The following is a 19,360-nucleotide window of genomic DNA, read 5'->3' as shown; positions in this document are numbered from 1 at the left end:
ATGTGCTTTGCATAGTTGATATATGTATGGATTGTGATAAGAGTTGTATGAGCCCCTAATAAAACAATTTTTTTTTAAAGTATTCCCAGACCCCTGTTAATAGGTTGCTGTCACTCCATCTGCTAACACTTTGTTCATATCTGGAACATAAGAACATCATGGGTTCTAATGATAACTGACAAGTCTCTTTCTTCCCCTAGACCTAAGCTCCATGAGGGCAGAGAATTGCCTCACCTCCATATCTCTGGCACCATCTCTGACCAGACATATCTGGATAAAATCTATGTAAAATGAAGTTTTTGTGTTTGATGTTTTGAGGTGTGTGTGTACATACGTACATGTACACGCATACATCAAGTGGCAAATCAAGGGGGTATGAGCAATAATGCGACTATGATTTTAAAGGAATTTCTGCCCCACAATGATAAATTCTCAGTCTTCTCCTGAAAGAGGCCATACTTGGCATCCCAAAGCTATGAGGATATTTCAAAGACACATATGATGATATTTCTAGTTACATATGCAGTATTCAAATTTAAGTATGACTAAGACATTAAATTATAACCATGGGCCTTTTGCTTACCATCTTCAATGAACAGCCCGGGAGAAGAATCACAGAATACCACACAGTGGGTTTATAATCTGATTCAGGACACTCTAGATATTTATTGAATGTGGCACCAAAAATGTGCTAAATATTACAATTCTCTCACCAAACAAGAGCCAAGTGGGAGGTGCAGGATGCTGTGCAGGGGAGTGTTGGGGGAGAGGGACAAAGCAGGTGCGCTCAGCAGAGAACCACGCCACCTTTCTGTGCCTTAAAGCCTGTGCTCCTTCCTTCAGATCTCGTCTCTCCAGCCAGGCAGGGAACAAACTGAAGTCACAGGAGCTTCAGAGAAGACAGACAGGCTAAGGACATAGACAAGTCCGAGGAAGAAGTAGAATCCTCGGCCCCCGGACAGAGGCATCAAAGAAGGCAAAGAAACACCAGAATGGCATGCTGCTGACCTCCAGCCCTCGTGGGTCCTGATCTGGTCAGGGTTCACCCTCCTTTGAGAGGCAGAGGGGAAGTCATATGGAATCCATTTCATTCCATCTCATTGTACATAGATTTTAGATTTAATCCCCCACATCAGAATAGGAAAGGTAGTAGCTAAAGTAGCGGTGGCGGACCTGCCAAGGAGCCGCGGATCTTGAGTCGCAGGTGCTGTACCCTGGCAGCAAGGTGGGCGCATGGGCAGCGAGATGAAGGTGGGGCTGTGAGGTCAGGCAGCGGCAGCGGCGACAGGGAAGGGTCGGATGCTGAGGCAGCAAGGCTGGGACCTCGACGGCAGCCCGGGGACGTTCCCTCTGGGCGCAGCGCCACGGAGGTACATCTGTGGCACAATGAAGGATTTGGGGACGGAGGACTTGGCAGGTGGTGAAGGGGGGTCCACTTTTGGGGATTGCTGAACCTTGACTTGGAACAAGAACAGAGATTCCAACCATGAGAAATGGGGCGGAGCTTGATAGAGGCTACCCTGGAGAATGCTAACACTTTGGGTCCAAAATTGAGAAAAGTAGAAGAGTTAAGGAGTTTTACCAATTTTTTTTGTTTTGTATCTTGCACTGAAACGTTTGTCCTGGCTGTCAATATTCTGGACAGATTTTTAGCTCTTATGAAGGTGAAACCTAAGCATTGGTCTTGTAGTGGAGTCTGTCGTTTTCACTGGCTGCTAGACTAGTTGAAGAAGAATGCAATATTCCCTCCACTCATGATGCAGTCCGGATTCGTCAATATGGATGTCCTGCCTCTGACATAAAAAGGATGGAAAAATAGTTTCAGAAAAATTGCACTATGAGTTGGAAGCTACTTCTGTCTTAACCTTTTTACACGTATACCACACTATGGTCCTTTGTCATACTTCAGAAAGAAAAGAAACACTGAGCCCCGATAAGCTAGAAGCTCAGCTGAAAGCTTGCAAATACCGACTTGTGTTTTCAAAAGCAAAAGCATCTGTATTAGTTTTGTGCCTTCTCAATTTGGCATCCATTGAATTATTGGAAATTCTTCTACTTGTTAAAAACAACATTCCAAAGTTAATGACACCGTGTTCTTTTACTGGAAGGAGTTGGTTTCTACATGCCTCGCTGAATGATGTTCTCCTGAATGCCACAAACCAGATCACAAGAAGCTAGCTGGGTTCCTTTCACGGTGCACAGCCCAGAGCAACCACAGCTACTACTACAATGTCCCTGTGTTGCCAACAACAGCAGAGGGGCTTGTTTGGATGAAAGTGAGAGTGAGGGCCCTGGGGAAAACAGGTGGTGTGGAGAAAAGAGCCCCAGCAGCTCTCCCCCAGGGATCAAGAATGCACCTGCTTCTTCAGCTTCAAAGTGGCACAGACACCGTGCTTTCCATCTTAGAAATCTAATTGTTCTGTCAGAATTTACACGTTTCAAAGCAATGAATGGGGAGGGATTCTGGTCCACCCCATCTAGATAGGAATGGAATACCTACCTTCTATTTATTATCACTCAGATCAGACCTGGCCTATTTTCATATTTAATCCTAAACCATCAAATGGATTCGTGCCTCTTCAGTGATTGAAAATACTGGGGATGTTGGTACTTTATTTTTCTCATTAATCTGTAGTTATTTAGGGGAGGAGGGAAAGGGCAGTTAACTTCAATTTACTACTTTTAAAGATAATTTTTTTAAATTAATAGTGTAAGTTATCTTAAACTTTTAAAATAAAATCTTCAGGTGTTTTTATTTAAACAGATTGGGAATGTGCAAATACTTCCTCAGCAGGGACAATCAATGGATAACCCTCTAGTGGTTTATCTTAGATCTTCCTCAACCCCCTTCTCAACAGATAAAATACTCTTCAATTTTAAACACCTTTTTGTTGTTTTTCTAAATAGTCAGTGTGTACTGATGCAGACCCTCTAAGTTTAGGAATTATAATCTATATTTCTGTTAATTTTAGTATGTAATGTCATAGATGTTTCTGCTAAAGCAGAAATAGTTGACAGGTTAGGACTGTTAGACAGTTGCATTCCGAATGCCTAAGTATTGTCAGACTATAGAATTATTTTAATGTGTTCATAAAACAGCCCAGAATCTGCTAGTTTTGCATGCATCTGTACAAAAGCAGTGCAGGAAGTTGAATAGAATTAGGTAACCATGGACTTGATAAATGTTGACCTAGTATAACATTTAATTTTCTGATATTAAAAATGTCTGCATGGTTGCATTTTTACTTCCTTTATTATTTACATTTTAGAAATAATGGTATTAGTATATGGATACCAAAATTGAATATGAAGTAAGAACAGATAAAGTGTAGTATTATAGTTTTAAGCATATCTGTGTATGTGGTTCATTCATAAGAATGGGGATACATGAACTCTATATAACACATTAGATTCTGTATAGAAAATTTTTAACTTTATAAAATATATATGACAATGTAAATCTTTTAAAAGTATGCATAAAATACTATATTTTTTACCATATGTGCTAATCTAGTCATTGCATGTAAATATAATTTATTGTGTACTCTATACTATGAATCAAACATTGATGACTTACTTTTTTATTGTTTAGTCATCATACATTGGGATGTTTTACTGAAGTGGATTTTTGAAGTGATAGCATATTACAACTCAAAATAATAATTTTTTTTAAAGGAAAACAAAAGGAGAAGAACTAATGGGAAGAAGTTGAGACAGTAGTTACACCAGAAATTCAGGCTCAGAATGGCTACAATGGATGATCAAAGTCTTTTTTTTTAAGGCTTTAGTTTCCTTGTCTTGAGAATGAGAAGAAAAACAAGTTAAATAATCATTCTCACTGCCTGCAAATGAATGGATTTGTTAGTAGAAATGTATTTTTTTGACCAATGACTGAATGCAAAGAATTCAAATGGATCCTTGAACAGCGGCCCCTGGACAACATGCGTTTGACTTGTGGATTTCTTCCCCTGTTGCTGGTGTGGTGAGCTCATATGTTGGGAGTGTCCACTTTAAAATCATCAGCGCGGGAGCAGTCTGTCGCTCCTGTTATGAGAGTGTTACTTAAACTCCCAGCACTTTCCATGGAGATGACTCTTGTTACAGCAGTTTAAGCAGAGACCAGCAACACTTGATTGAAATCACCACAGGAACAGCAGGGTGGTGGAAATCGAGTGGGCCTTTATGGTCACGCCTGTGTTGTTCAGGGCCAACTGTAAGTTAAGCACAGACAGTCTGCGTGTGAGAGGTTGACCTGCACTCTTCAAGGGTCAGTGGTATAAAAGAAGCTAAGCAGTATTAAGGGACATAACTTCTAAGGACAGTCTTACAAATGGTGAGGAGAGGTTCTTTATGTGACCATCTGGCTGCCCTGCCTGAATAAATGCCACAAATTACAGATTGCCCACCAGTACTAAGACATTACCATTGTCGGTGGATATGAGATTTGTTTAGCAAGTTACTTTTATACTTTTTCAAAAAAGAATAAAGTAATACACCTAGCAAAGGTAAAACATTCACTTCTTTTGTATCTTTGGTTACTAAAGATGATGTATTTCTACTGTGAGCATAAAACCACTGTTTGGTTTGGTTTGGTTTAACATTTTGTTCTAGGTCTAACTGTATCTCTTTGTAAACTTTTTATGATTTAGGTAAGGGTTTGCAGAGCAGACCATCAGTTTTACATTCAGCATTTTATGAGTTCTGTTTCCTGTACCACCACTTACTCTGTTCCCCGCCTGTTTCTGGTTTCCATTCCTCCTCCTTTCCAAGCCTTCTGTCCTTGGGGAAATGCTGCCCTTTTCCTCTTAAATGGTTGATTATTTACCACGGGGTAAGTTCAGTTCCAGACCTGAAAGCTGACTAAGGGCTCAAGGGCCCCACCAGTCTCTGTCCAACCAGTCTCTGCCCAGGCTCTTTTATGACCTTGAGGTCTAGTCTTCTCCCACTTGATCCAGGGCCTTCTAGCATGATCCTCTTCGGAGCAGGTGGTAGTGTGGCCAAAGCGCCGTCTAGTTCTTCTGGGTCCGAGTTTGCATGCTCCATTGGACTGATTGTTTTCATGTGTCTTTCGATTGTCATCACTTTCTTTCCTCTAGTCAGGGAGAGAGCACTATTCGTACCTTAGATGACTGCTCACAGCTTTTCTGACTCCATTCACTACTCACCAACGTAGGATGCAGAACATTGTCTCTGTGAGCTCAGGAACTCATTGGGTATGTCTGAGAAGTTTTCTACCACATTCAAGGATACATTTGCAGCAAAATATATATACATAAATACCCTCTGTCAAACCTGTGTTGTGGGTATATTCCCATTCTGCCTACCACCCCTATTCAGACATCAGAGATCACCGCTGTTGTCGGATTGTGTCTGTAATAGTATTTACAGCTGTTGTCTTTAACTCTTACACTTCTCCTGGTTTTTTCCCCTGCCTCCATCATTTTCTCCTAACCTCCTCTTTAGTATATATTGCCTTCCCCTTTGCCCAAGTTAATACATATCTATGATTTCCCCTCTGTCTCTTCCCCTCTCGCTTCTAGTAACCATCAGAGAGTATTTCTTTTAGTGTAAGAACCTTTTCTTGACTTTTTATAATAGAAGTTTCATGCAATATTTGTCTTGTTGTGATTGGCTAGTTTCACTCAGCATAGTGTTCTCCGGGTTCATCCAGAAGAAGAGGTGTTCTGCAGATTCATCAGTATTCGTTCATGTGGGTATGCCATATGTGTATGTGATTAAGTGTATGGGTCCATCCGTCCACTGATGGGCATGGTAAGGGTTTCCACCGTTGGCTGTGGTGAATAGGACTGGGAGGAACACAGGGGTGCACAGTCTCTATTTGTAGCTCACTTCTAACTGCTCTGGGATCTCTACAATGTAAGTGAATGGCTGGGTCACATGGTCTTTCTATTTCCAACTTGTTGAGGATGTGCCATACTACTTTCCCCAGTGGGAAAACCACTCCTTTTAAGGATTCCTCACTCGAACATCAGATAGGGAGAAACCCCATGGCATAGGACACTGTCCCCCAACAAGCACTGGAAGAAACAGTGGTGGGATTTTTCAGGGCAGAGCAAGAGCCATTAAGCCTATAAATTGTGCTCATGTTGGAAGCTGTGACTAGGCTCACTAGTGTACACTTAGAAGCAGTCTCTCCTGGTTTCATGTTTTATTTCCTTTTTGTTGGCCTTCAGAACCTCACGGAGGCCTTTTGTAAAGCCTGTAGTCTACTTTGCCTAAGATAATGAAGAAATCTGAAAATAAATTGTATTGGTCCCTCCACAGATCAGTAACACAGAGAGGACAGAGTGACCTCAGAGGCCCCCCTGGTCATGTGGAGATGTGAGAAGCCCCGCAGGGCAGTGTGGGACCCTTCAGAGCCAAGAATTAGGGATGGCTTTTCCAGGTGTGGCCTCACAGGTACCACTTAGAGAAAGCTCCTTTAAAAAAATCATTTTCTTGCTTCATGAATTATGCTTGGATCAGATCATAATTGTTCTCTTTGAAAATAAGATAGGAGGCTTGTAACAGGGCCACGGTCTCGCCTCACTTCCAGGGTCTAGTGAAGCAGTTCTGAATGATGACAAGGCTGAATGATCATTTTAGGCACAGGAAATTTCTTACACCAAATGTGGACCAGTACGCATGGATGGGTAAGAGAAAGATATTTTTACCCCCAAAAGAGTTATAGTCTCAGAAACCCACAGGGGCAGTTCTACCTTGCCCTATATAGTCAGTGTGTTTCAGAACTGACTCAATGGCAGTGAATTATTTGTTTGTGGTGTAAGGACAGAGCTAGAATGCTGCAGGAATGAAGGGAAAGAGTACTGGGGGGTGGGGGGGTGGGTTTCAGTTAAATCAACTATTAGTGCAGGTGGTAAGAAAAAGACTTCAGTCCTAATGTTGATGCCAAGCTCTGAGAGCAACAATGGGTGAGATAAACCTGTATTTCCATATAAGACAATAAAAATAATTTTTTTAGACTTTACTGAAGATCAATAAAGAAGCCAGTGTGGCAGGGCCTCTGACGGCTTCTCTCCTCTTGTTGCAGATGACAGTCATGTCCCTCTCCAGGGACCTCAAGGACGACTTTCACAGTGACACAGTGCTCTCCATCTTAAACGAGCAGCGCATTCGGGGCATTTTATGCGATGTCACCATCATTGTGGAAGACACCAAGTTTAAAGCCCACAGCAACGTCCTGGCTGCGTCCAGCCTCTATTTTAAAAATATTTTCTGGGGCCATACCATCTGCATTTCCAGCCACGTCCTGGAGCTGGATGATCTCAAGGCCGAAGTGTTTACTGAAATACTTAATTACATCTACAGCTCCACCGTCGTCGTCAAGAGACAGGAGACCGTCACGGATCTTGCAGCTGCAGGGAAACGGCTGGGAATCTCCTTCTTGGAAGATCTTAGCAATCGCAACTTCGGGAATTCGCCGGGCCCCTACGTCTTCTGCATTACCGAGAAGGGCGTGGTCAAAGAAGAGAAAAATGAGAAGCGGCTCGAAGAGCCAGCCGTCACCAACGGGCCCAGGATCACAAATGCATTCTCCATCGTGGAAACGGAAAATAGCAACAGCATGTTTTCTCCCCTGGACTTGAGGGCCAGTTTCAAAAAGGTCTCGGACTCCATGCGCGCAGGGGCGCTGGGCCTGGAGCGGCCGGCCGGCTGCCGGGAGGCGGAGCCCGTGCGCACGCTGGCCGAGCACTCCTACGCCGTGCCCTCGGCCGCCGAGGCCTATCGCAGCCAGCCCGCCGGCCCCGCGGCGGCGGCGGCGAGGGAGCGCGAGAGCCGCTCGCCAGGCCCCCGGGGCAAAGACGACGGCAGCCAAGGCCCGGCCGCCAAGCCGAAACCCAGCCGGAAGCCCAAGCCGCTGGCCGCAGCCCAGGATACTGACCCAGCCGCCGAAAATGGAACCCCCACTCCAGGCAGCAGCTTGGAGGCGAGTGGAGAAAGCAGCCCCCGGCCGGCTGCGGTTCTTCCTAATTCACAAGCCCCCAACCACGAAGGAGATGCCCTCTGCCCCAGGGACAATGACCACAGACCCTCGGAGATTCCTGGGCCGCTGCGAGCTGAGGTCCCCCCTCTGGTTTACAACTGTAGCAGCTGCTCCAAATCCTTTGACAGCAGCGCCCTGCTCGGTGCACACATGCAGCTGCACAAGCCGACGCAGGAGCCGTTGGCATGCGGGCACTGCAACAAGCAATTCACCACCCTCAATCGGCTGGGCCGGCACGAGCAGATCTGCATGCGGGCCGTCCCCGGGGGGAACCCACCCTTCTTAGAAAACTACCCCACCATTGGGCAAAACGGAGCCTCGTTCACAGGCCCAGACACAGTGCTGTCTGAAAACAGGCTCGGCGAATTTTCTAGTACCAGAAGTAGCTTACCAGAAATGGACCACTTGGTTAAAGTGATTAATGGGCAAATGCTCTACAGTTGCGTGGTGTGCAAACGTAGTTACGTGACTCTGTCCAGCCTCCGGAGACACGCAAACGTTCACTCCTGGAGACGAACATACCCCTGCCATTACTGCAACAAGGTGTTTGCGTTGGCCGAGTACAGGACAAGGCATGAAATTTGGCACACGGGAGAAAGACGGTACCAGTGCATTTTCTGCCTCGAAACCTTCATGACCTACTACATACTCAAAAACCATCAGAAGTCGTTTCACGCCATAGATCACAGGCTTTCCATCAGCAAGAAGACAGCCAATGGGGGCCTCAAGCCTAGCGTCTACCCCTATAAGCTTTACCGGCTACTGCCAATGAAATGCAAGAGGGCGCCTTATAAGAGTTACCGGCATTCCTCCTTCGAAAGCACCCGCGAGAACAGCCAGATGAGCGAGTCGGCCTCGGGCGCCTATGTCATCCAGAACCCACATCCCTCCCAGCTCCCCACCCTGAGCTTCCCGGACGGGGTCAGCGCCCTGACCAGCAGCCCCGCCCGCCCGCCCGGAGCGCCCGTCTCTCAGGACACCCCCACTTCCGCCAACGGCCAGAGCGCCGAGGGCCCCAAGTGGGGAGAGGAAGCCAACCTTGGCGGTAACCTCTGTTCCACTGCAGTGCCCATTTCCTCCACGGAAAACGCTGTCCGTTCTACCCCGCCCGCAGGGGAAGCACCCGTTTTGCCTGTGAGCAGTGAGCACGCTGCGTCTGTGATCAGCTACGGGGGGCCCGCCCCCGCCCCCTCGGTGATCGTGCACAGCAGCCAGTTCTCCTCGGTGATCGTACACAGCCACGCCGCCGCCATGCCAGCCACCGCCCCCGGCGCCCCCGCCGAGCCAGCTGCGGGCCAGGCCCCAGGAGAGACGGGCAGGCCCGAGCCCGAGAAAGGGAGTAGGGCTGCGAGTAGACCCAAAAGCCTGAAGGAGAAGAAGAAAAGCCCACTGCATCACAAGGGAGCCGTGCCAGAGGAATCCAAACAGGTGGCCATCCCCGGGGGTTCCTTGAGCAAAACCACAAATGCCGTGGAAGAAACCAGTAAAATCGAGACGTACATCGCCAAGCCCGCCCTGCCGGGAACCTCCACCAACAGCAACGTGGCCCCGCTCTGCCAGATCACCGTGAAAATCGGGAATGAGGCCATTGTGAAAAGACACATCCTAGGGTCCAAGTTGTTCTATAAAAGAGGGAGAAGACCCAAATTGCAAACGCCGGAGGAAAGTCTGCCCCAGGACGGCGACCCCGACACCAATGGGGACAGCCCACTGGAGCTTTGCCAGTCGGAGTGTGTGGAGATGAGCGAAATGTTCGACGATGCCAGTGACCAGGATTCCACGGACAAGCCGTGGCGCCCTTACTACAACTACAAGCCTAAAAAGAAGTCCAGACAGCTTCGGAAGATGAGAAAAGTGAGCTGGAAGAAAGAGCAGGGGAGTAGGAGCCCAAACCATAAATGCGAGTACCCAGCGGAGTTGGACTGTGCCGTGGGGAAGGCCGCGGCAGACAGGGCGTTCGAGGAGGATGACAACAAAGAGATGCCCAGGCTGCAGTGTGAGCTCTGCGAGGAAGACCAGGGCTCCGCGGAGGGGAGCCTGGGCCGGCCCCACCGCCACCTCATCTCCAGGCCTTACACCTGTGAGCTCTGTGCCAAGCAGTTCCAGAGCCCGTCCACGCTCAAAATGCACATGCGCTGCCACACGGGCGAGAAGCCTTTCCAGTGCAAGACCTGCGGGCGCTGCTTCTCTGTGCACGGGAACCTGCAGAAGCACGAGCGCATCCACCTGGGCCTGAAGGAGTTCATCTGCCAGTACTGCAGCAAGGCTTTCACGCTCAATGAGACCCTCAAAATCCACGAGCGAATCCACACCGGCGAAAAGCGTTACCACTGCCAGTTCTGCTTACAGAGCTTCCTGTACCTCTCCACCAAAAGGAACCACGAGCAGAGGCACGTGCGGCAGCACAGCGGGAAGGGCCACGCCTGCTTCCAGTGCCCCAAAATCTGCAAAACAGCCGCTGCCCTGGGAATGCACCAAAAGAAACACTTATTCCGAAGCTCAAGCCAGCAGGAGACCGTCGAAGGGGACCCCGGTCACGAAAAAGCCCATTTCCTGGAGAATCCCCATTTCGTTGATTCCGAAGACAATGACCAAAAGGATGCTGTACACACCGTTGTTGAAAATGTTATCCATTGACTGGTGAGAGAGAAAACTTCACAAATAAAAGTCAGTGGGTTTTTTCAATTTCCTTATTTTTTTTTTTTTTTAGTTTTATTCTTCACCTAACAGTCTTGAAGGAGTGAAATGTGTGTGTAGATATATATCTCATTTGTAAAAATTCCGGCAAAAAGGATACTTTACTATCTATTTTGTGTTTTAGCATTAACGTTATGCAAAGTACACATACACATGCTCACTAGCTGACGCCTCCATTGACTTTCTTGGGAAAGTCGATGACATTTCTAGCGGTGGTATTTCTACCAGTGAATAGAAGAGTTTCATTTTAGCCTCACTTAAAGCTCTCGATAAGCAAGTGCGAGTAGCAACTGGTTGCTGAACTGTCTTTAATCACTGGAGAAAATAAGGGTCAGATGCCATGAAATGTCATCGCCACAGATACGCTGACCGAGGTCAACGAGCTGTGACAGCCCTGATCCCCATGCACCTTCTGCACTACTAAAATGTGTTTCACATGCTGCCCATGAAATCCGTCATCGTCTAGCTGAAAAACACGTGAAACGCACTGAAAGTAGGATGTCCTTACATTCTGTAAAACTAACTTTTGTACTACACGCACCTTGTAAAATACAAACATAGATCACTTTAACTGTTACCTGTCCCTCTCTGTAGAGAATTATAACAATGAGCAATAGAGCTGCAAATCATGAGGACTTGTGGAAAAATCAATAGGAAGCATTTGGAATACGACTGAAGCGCATGTGTGTGCTTTTAGACGGAATGCTGTGCTCTTGATGTTACGGCGGAGTTGTTCTTAGAACTGGTCTACTCAAGTCACAGGAAACCTACATCATGCCTTACCTAGGGGAGGAAGCCTTCCCCAAATTTCCCTGTGCCATGTACTCCTTTGCAATGGCCTCACCCCAGAGGATGGAGAAGACTCCATTCCCCCCGAAGCTCTCTTCTCTACAGTCTTCCAGTCATCACAAGGCCAGGACATTTGGGTGTGCTCCAGGCAGGCTTCAGATAAACCCTGATGCCTCTGGTCCCATTGATGGAGGTCCCGGGATGTTTATTATAGGATGTGGATGTGGTGCTGAGGTCCCAGGCACTTGAAAGCAGCAGTAAGCCTACTCCCTCCAATCATTAGCCTCCTTGGGGCTTGTGCAGCCCACAAGTACATATTAGTACAAGTCAAAGGGACAACAGACAAAGCCTCGGATTTCTTACTTGAGCAGGCAGGAGGAAGTGGGGTGCCTCCCTGCCTCAAAGAGGAGCTTTGTTTGGCGCACGTGGGAAGGCAGGATATGACAAGGTTCTATCCCTTCCTTATATGACTCAGAAGTACACTCACAAAGCCAGATGCCTTGTCTGGTCTTCCTATTTGCAGACGTCTAGCCCCCTTGCTGAAAAGTCCCTTGTGCTTTTTTAATGTTCCTTTACACTGACCCACATCATCAGCATTGTCCTCAAAATCATATACTTTCCTGAGGAACTCGAGCACCTTGTTCTTTTCTAGCGGCCAGAATAGGCAGAAGAGAGAACATTCCCAGCCTCTGATCACCAGTGTGAATAAAACCTGGGACCCTGCTTACGGGTGACACAAAGCCACTCATACTCATTGGCAAATCCCTATACGGAAACCCAAGGTGGCCCAAAGTTGTGAGCAATCATTATGAAGAAGCGGCTTCAAGGCCTCTGGTTTCCCTCTCCAAGTGGCGAGGGCCCCATGAGGAAGAACTTGGTGTGGACTTGAGTGGCCAAGCACCCAGACGAGGACATGATCAAAGCTGACCTTTCTTACTGTAGTGCTTTGCTGTTAAGTAGCCCCAGTACTGTATCTGCATTTATCTTTTGTTCATCTACTTCCACTTTTCACTTACATACAGTATTACATAGTAGAGGAAAATGGGGAAATGCAAGTGAACTCAACTTTATTCTCTCTGCTATGTGTATGTATTGAGGCGCCCTGGAGGCGCAGTGGGTAAGCCCTCCGCTGCTAACCTCAAGGTCGGTAGTGCAAGCCCATCCGCCGCCCCAGTGGAGAAAGAGGTGGTGTCTGCTCTGGTAACGATTTGACAGCCCTGGAAACCCACGGCACAGTTCTACTCCGTCCTTGGGTTGAGGCAAATGGGAGCAGGCTTCCCGGCCTGGGGTTTAGGGTTCCATATATGTATGCCTGCACTTTTCACTTGGCTTCTGTTAAAGAGAGTCACAAAGGGCTTCTGAATATCATTTTTGAATTGAGAATAAAATATTGAATAAGCAATCCTGTGATTCACTAATTTGTTTCATCTGAATTAGGATTATGAATCAAAGGGAATGACTTTGTATCTTAGCCATTTTGATTTGAGGTAATTCAGAATATAAAATGATTACACATCGTAATGTCTCCCAACCCTTACACGTGGATATTTTCTAAGTGGACTTGTATGCTGATAATTCTAGACCAAAGTAAATATGGCAGAATATTTATACATAAAAAATAATTTTTCAAATATTTTCTATAATGGTATTATTCGTTTAAAATGTTGATAGCTTGTGTTAGTTTCAGGGAGGGTGTATATTTTGATAAAAAAAACTTGACTTTGTAATTCTGTATATTCTATACAATTTATAGCAGAGCCATTTGAAGACAAGCTTGTCACATTTTTGTTTGTTAATTGTGGAAAATTTTATTATGAGTGATGTTTAAGTATGCATTGAGTACATAACAACCAACTAGAATTCCAGTAAGTGTAATCAGTGAACATACGGTATGCTGTATAAGATATATTGTAATCTGCTGTTTTAGCATCTGTATTTTGGTTAGCAGATATGAAATGCAGATGTTAATGATTGGAAAAGTCTAATTTTATTTTTAGAAATAATATAAATTTGTTTTTTGCTTGATTAAAATAGCTTATTCCTATGTGAAGCCTCTTTTTTCAAATGTTTCATTGTTAATCCTTTTGTGCAGCCAAGCAGCTACTTCATCTCTATGAGTCTCGACTTTGTCTCACAAATTCCTCATTCACTATATTTTCTGTGGCCTTGTTACTTTGCCTTCCATGGTACCCACTTAGATGCTCAAATGGAATAGAACTTACAGAGAATAAAAAGTGAGTGGAAGTCTTCCTATAATTTAGGGCTTTAGATAAGCCTGATCTCATACTGGTACATCGAAGAGCAAAAGCTGCCTGGGAATAGTTGCTGTGCTCGTCTCCAGGAAACAAATCCCAGGCACTGAATGACAGGCATTTGGCCAAGTTCTTCTGGTCTCCCCTCCCCCAGTGCCGTAGATATTACCATCATTTCACGGTGGCTGGTACCATCCCACAGCCAGGATTCCAACCCTGGTCCACTTGGGCTCAGAGCCGGGGTTTGGGGTTTCTTCTTGACACTTCGGAGAAAAATGCTTGACGTAATTGACAAAAGAGTGAAGCAAGAGATGGGGCCAGGCAGTGCAGCTGTAAGATGGTAGTGGATACACTATGGGTGCAGAGCTGGCAGGGGAGAGGGGAGTGTTAGATTCATCTCCAGAGCTTCTGAGTAGCGCAAACAGGGGAGCCCTCCACAGTTAACCAGGAGTCTGGAAGTTCAAAACTCGGGAGAAAGGCCTGGTGATCTACTTCAGATTAAAGGGGGGAAAAAGTCACTAAAAAACATGGAGCACTCAGTTCTACTCTAACATACATGGAATTGCCAAGAGTTAGAGGGGGCTTGACGGGCTGGCTGTGGAGGCTCAGCTTTATCTGCTTCTCTTACTGACGTCCAGCTACTTAAGGCATGAGGCTCACCTGTCTTGGGATCGTACCCTTTTGTAAGAGTCTATGCACTTTTCTTTTTTAGGACATGGAGCAACATAATTTAATGCCATTCTAAGCTGGTCATTTCCCACATATGAAAGTCTGTTCCATTCTCTCTCCTTCTCTGGCATTTTGGGATCTTGTGTTTTAATGAGATGAGTCGATGAGTCGTTGAAAGGGAGGGCCAGTGGCTGCGCTCGGCAGCACAGTCTGAGCCAGTACAGCAAAGAACTCAGGTTTCTGAGTCAAGTCAGTAGCATCAATTTGGTACTTGCAGGGCAACCCAAAGCAAGTCCACCACACATCTGTAATGATTATATGCTGGGTCCCTGGGTGGCTTGAATGGCTAAGCACTCAGCCAAAACGTTGATGGTTCAAACCCACTCAAACACACCAACGAGGCGCTTTGTGATACTGCCCTGCCATCTTCCTACAAAGGAAGCCTGTCTTGAAACCAGTATGGAGCGGTCCCACTCTTCACCTGGGATGATTGTCAGTGTGTTGTCATTAGTTGGAAACTAGTAACAGTACCTGGTAAAACTAACTTAATTGCCTAGCACATCTTAACATGAAAACAATTTCTAGCAATTCGCTAAAAGCCTAACAATTACGGATAAAGCAATCTTGTACATACCTGATCTTTCAGTTACTTGAGGTCTTTGCTGTCTGTTGCCCCCACTTCTCATCTCCACTTGATTGGCTGGCTCTGCTCCTTCCGGCTCTTTTAGGTCCCCTCTGCAGGGGCAGCAGTTCTTCCACTTTGGTTCCCTCCATAGCTGAGAACTTGACCTTTCCTTGCCCCAAATCCTGACCAATCATCTCGCAGGGACAGCTTCCTGACCTCAGTTCTTTAAGCCACAGGGTCAGAGAGCAGGTAAGTTGGCCTGATGTGCAATTGATAAAAATGTCCACTCCAAATATAGATAATGGGAGAACTGATTGTAGTAAAAAAAAAAACGCTTACATCTTTTATCATCATTGCATTGCTGAAGTCTAAGACATAAAATCATACTATTTATTTTAAATGTTGAGAAACCAAAATATTCGCTCCCACACTGTTTTTGAGATTGTTGACTGCTGTGTGATGAGGGTATTTTATTCCTGTTACAATAGGTTTTTGTACAGAGAGATTTATTTTTCAATAATGGGTTTGGGGATTCTTCCAGCTCTTTTTAAAATCATTTTATTGAGGGCTCGTACATCTCTTATCACAATCCATACATACATCCATTCATTGTGTCAAGCACATTTGTACATATGTTGCCATCACCATTTTCAAAACATTTTCTTTCTACTTGAGCCCTTGCTATCAGCTCTTTTTTTCCTCTCCCTCCTCTACCCTCCCACCCTTGTGAACCATTGATAAATTATTGTTTTCATATCTTACACTGTCCACTGTCTCCCTTCACCCATGTTTCTGTTGTCATCCCCCTTATGATCAGTTCCCCCTCTCTCCCCCTTCTCCCCCACCTTCCCCCTACCTTCATAGTATCACTACTCCCATTACTGTTCCTGGGGGGCTTATCTGTCCTGGATTCCATGTGTCAAGAGCTCTCATCTGTACCAGTGTACATGTTCTGGTCTAGCCAGATTTTTAAGGTAGAACTGGGGTCATGATAGTGGGGGCGAGGAAGCATTAAAGAACTAGAAGAATGCTGTGTGTTTCCTCGGTGCTATACTGACCCTTCCTTGTGACCCTCCTGTGAGGGTATGTCCATTTATCTACAAATGGGCTTTGGTTCTCCACTCGGACCCCACTCATTCAGATTGACATGACTGTTTGGGGTCTTCTGATGCCTGAAGATGTCGATCTGATCCCATCGACACCTTGTGATCACACAGGCTGGTGTGCTTCTTCCATGTGGGTTTTGTTTCTTCCCTGCTAGATGGCTGCTTGTTGAACTTCAAGCCTTGAAGACCCCAGATGCTATGTCTTTTAATATCTGGGCACCATCAGCTTTCTTCACCACATTTGCTTATGCACCCATTTTGTCTTCAGCAATTATGTTGGGAAGGTGAGCATCACAAAATGTCAGGTTATTAGAACAAAGTGTTCTTGTGTTGAGGGAGGACTTGAGTACAGGCCCAGTGTCTGTCTGCTTCCTTGATACTTAACATATGAATAGATGTACATAGGCCTATATCCCTATCATTATATATTAATATATTTATATATGTACATGCCTATATTCAGACCTCTATAAATGTCTTTTGTCTCCTAGTTATTTCCTCTATTTCCTTTTACTTTCCTCCTTTCCCACTATCATGTTTGACCTTCATTCGGCTCTCTGTAATTCCTCTCAGCTACATTGCCCTTAATTGAACCCCACCAGGCAGAGAGATTTTTAAAATGTAACAACACTTACTTGCATTGGCCTTTCATTTATTTAAAACATAAATTTCAAATGGCTGTCACTTTGCCAATACTAGTGCTATTGATAGGAGTCCTGTAGGTAAGGCGGGTTACAGATTGGGCTGCTAACCCCAAGGTCAGCAGTTTCAAACCACTAGCTGATTCTCAGGAGAAAGAAGAGGCCTTCTACTCCCAGAGTTACAGACTCAGACACCCACCAGGGCAGTTCAGCTCTGCCTTGCAGGGTTGCTATGAGTCAGTGAGTTTGTTGGTAGGTTTGGTTTGGTTTTGATTGCTATTGAGTGCAAAACCTTTGTCCTCAAGGAACATAGGACAAAAGGAGACTAATGAGGGAATAGATGATTGTAAAAGAGACTGGCAAGCCCTGAGCACATCAGACCTTCCTGGAGGCTCAGAACCACAATCAGAGAGGTGGCGCCTCTGGCTTCAGGAGAGGTGACTGTCATAGTGGAATGGCAAACACAAAAGGAACGTCAAACACTGTTGCTTGTGGATTGCCCTGCCAGGGTGATGCTTCTGATAGTGAGCTTAGTTAGGCAGGCAGAGTATGTGTCCCCAGGGCCTGGAGGGCCTTGCCAGCTTGTGTGGACCTGGGTCCTAATAGGAGGATGCTGGGAGCAGATGGAGGGCTGAGTGGTTGGAGAAGAGACCAGAGAGATGGAAAGCCTTCTCGGGGCTTTCAGCAGAGGAGAGAAATGGCCTCGGTGTTGAGAAGGCTCTCTTTCACTGCAGCAGAGTGAACAGACCGCAGGGTGGAAGCAGGGAGAGAAGATGAGAGGTTCTGGCAGTAGTCTTGGTGAAAGATGACAGTGGGTTTGAGGCAGAGGCCAGAGAGGAATGGAAGTACTAAGATCAGATCACATTCTGGATGTTTTTTAATGTCTTAATAAGGAAAACAAAGGCCAGCCTTAAAAATCTAGAATAGTATAGTGAGCCTAATGTGGTCATTTTCATCTCTCAATAAATTACAACAAACTTGTTTTATCTATACCCTTGCCAACTTCCTCTCTCTATCATATTATTTGTAGCACAGCCCAGGTAGCATACCATTTCTGTTGTAAATATTTTAGTATGCAATTTAATATAGCTATAGTGCAAATATCCACCTGAAAAAAAATGAATTAAGACCCATCAGTTCAAATAGCTGAGTGATTCATAATTGTAGTTTGAATCAGAATTCAAATAAGGTTATAGCTATAAGCTACTGATAAACTCTGTATCCCCTCTCCCTTCCCCACCCCCACCCCACTCTCTCTCTCTCTCTCATTTTACCCCCTTACTTTTGAAAAAATTGAGTTGTTTGTCTTGTAGTTTTTCAGTCTGGAAAGTAGCCAGCATGACGTTTGTGTTGGTGATGTTCTTCCATCAGGAGACACACATCTCTTGAAGGCAGATATGATAGAATTCGCTGGCTTATGTACCAGGAGAGGAGAAGAAAGAGAAGTGGTTGACGCTGCCTAGGTTTGGGGTATGAGCGATTAGAAGGATGGAGTTGTTAGCAGACAATAAGATCCATGGACTAGAAGTTCAGAGGAGACAACTGAACTTGAGAGATGGACTTGACAGTCATGACTTATTCACTCAAAACATACGTGTGCTTGGTGCTAGGAGCACGAGAATGGCCAACATATGTCATCCCTGGGACATAACAGTCTGGATAGTTAGACCTGTGCTCAAGGCTGGGGTGGGGGCGGCAACAGAGATCTCTGCGAGCATCTATGAGGGTGAACTAGCCCAGCTGGAAAAGTCAAGGAATGTCATCCCTGAGGAAGTCACTTTTGAGCTGACAGCTCCAAGATGGATACAGATGGAAAGGGGTTTTCCAAGCAGAAAGCATCACATGCACAAAGCATGTGGGGTGCCACTGGTGGCCAGAGTGGGAGAGAGAGGGATTTGAGATGAGACTGAGGGATAGGAGCCATCTCACTCAGGGCCTCTCAGGTCATGCTAAGGATTTGGTTCTTGTAAGAGCAACAGAAAGCATTTGAATTGTTTAAAGCAGGTGCAGTAAGAAGAGGTATTTTAATCAGTGGGATAATGTTTAAAAATCATTGTGGCTGCAATATAGAGAATGACTTGGCAGGCATTATTGGTCAGATGTAGAGGAGTTGGGAAGGGTTTATTGCAAGGGTGAAGCTGGAGATGAGACTGGCTTGGATGAGGTGGTGGCAGTAATGAAGAGAAGGGGAGGGAGTTGAGAGCTACTAAGGAGAAGAAACCAGTGGGTGTCTAGGTTGATTGGATATGGAAAGTAAGAGAGAAGGGGTCCTGGATAATGTTCTGGCTTTGGGGTTGTAGGAACCATGAGAATGAACATTGTATAGAGAAAGAAGATAGAATCCTGGGAAACACAAATATGAATCAAATAAGACCCTGAGCAGAGGAGGCCAGAGGAGTATCGGTAAAGTAGGGAACGTGGAAGGCAGGAAAGTAGAGATGGAGAAAGGGGTGAATAATTAAGTCAAGGGCAGTTGAAACCAAGCGCAGGACATACAGAAAATGCCCTTTGCATGTAGCTGCTAGAGGATGCCTCACCAGGAGTGGTGTCTACCCTCAGCTCTCGGGATAGGGTAA

The 19,360-nt window shown here is 45.7% G+C and overlaps 1 protein-coding gene and 1 pseudogene across 2 annotated transcripts in view; both read left to right on the top strand.

Annotated features, from left to right (window-relative positions):
• Nucleotides 1-13,535, top strand: part of ZBTB38 (zinc finger and BTB domain containing 38) — an 80,087-nt gene extending 66,552 nt beyond the window's left edge. For both annotated transcript variants that reach the window (XM_045287470.1, XM_004712110.2), the window contains exon 3: nucleotides 7,052-13,535. In XM_045287470.1, coding sequence (XP_045143405.1) covers nucleotides 7,052-10,642 — 3,591 coding nt within the window. In that variant the 3' untranslated portion in view covers nucleotides 10,643-13,535. The remainder of the gene's footprint in view (nucleotides 1-7,051) is intronic.
• On the top strand, nucleotides 1,387-2,406 carry LOC101650061 (annotated as a pseudogene).
• Nucleotides 13,536-19,360: the final 5,825 nt, after the last annotated feature.

The sequence above is a fragment of the Echinops telfairi genome, unplaced genomic scaffold (genome assembly GCF_000313985.2).
Source record: "Echinops telfairi isolate 266 unplaced genomic scaffold, ASM31398v2 ScPeMD7_16;HRSCAF=60, whole genome shotgun sequence".
Classification (NCBI taxonomy): domain Eukaryota; kingdom Metazoa; phylum Chordata; class Mammalia; order Afrosoricida; family Tenrecidae; genus Echinops; species Echinops telfairi.
This window is presented reverse-complemented; position numbering and strand designations above follow the sequence as displayed.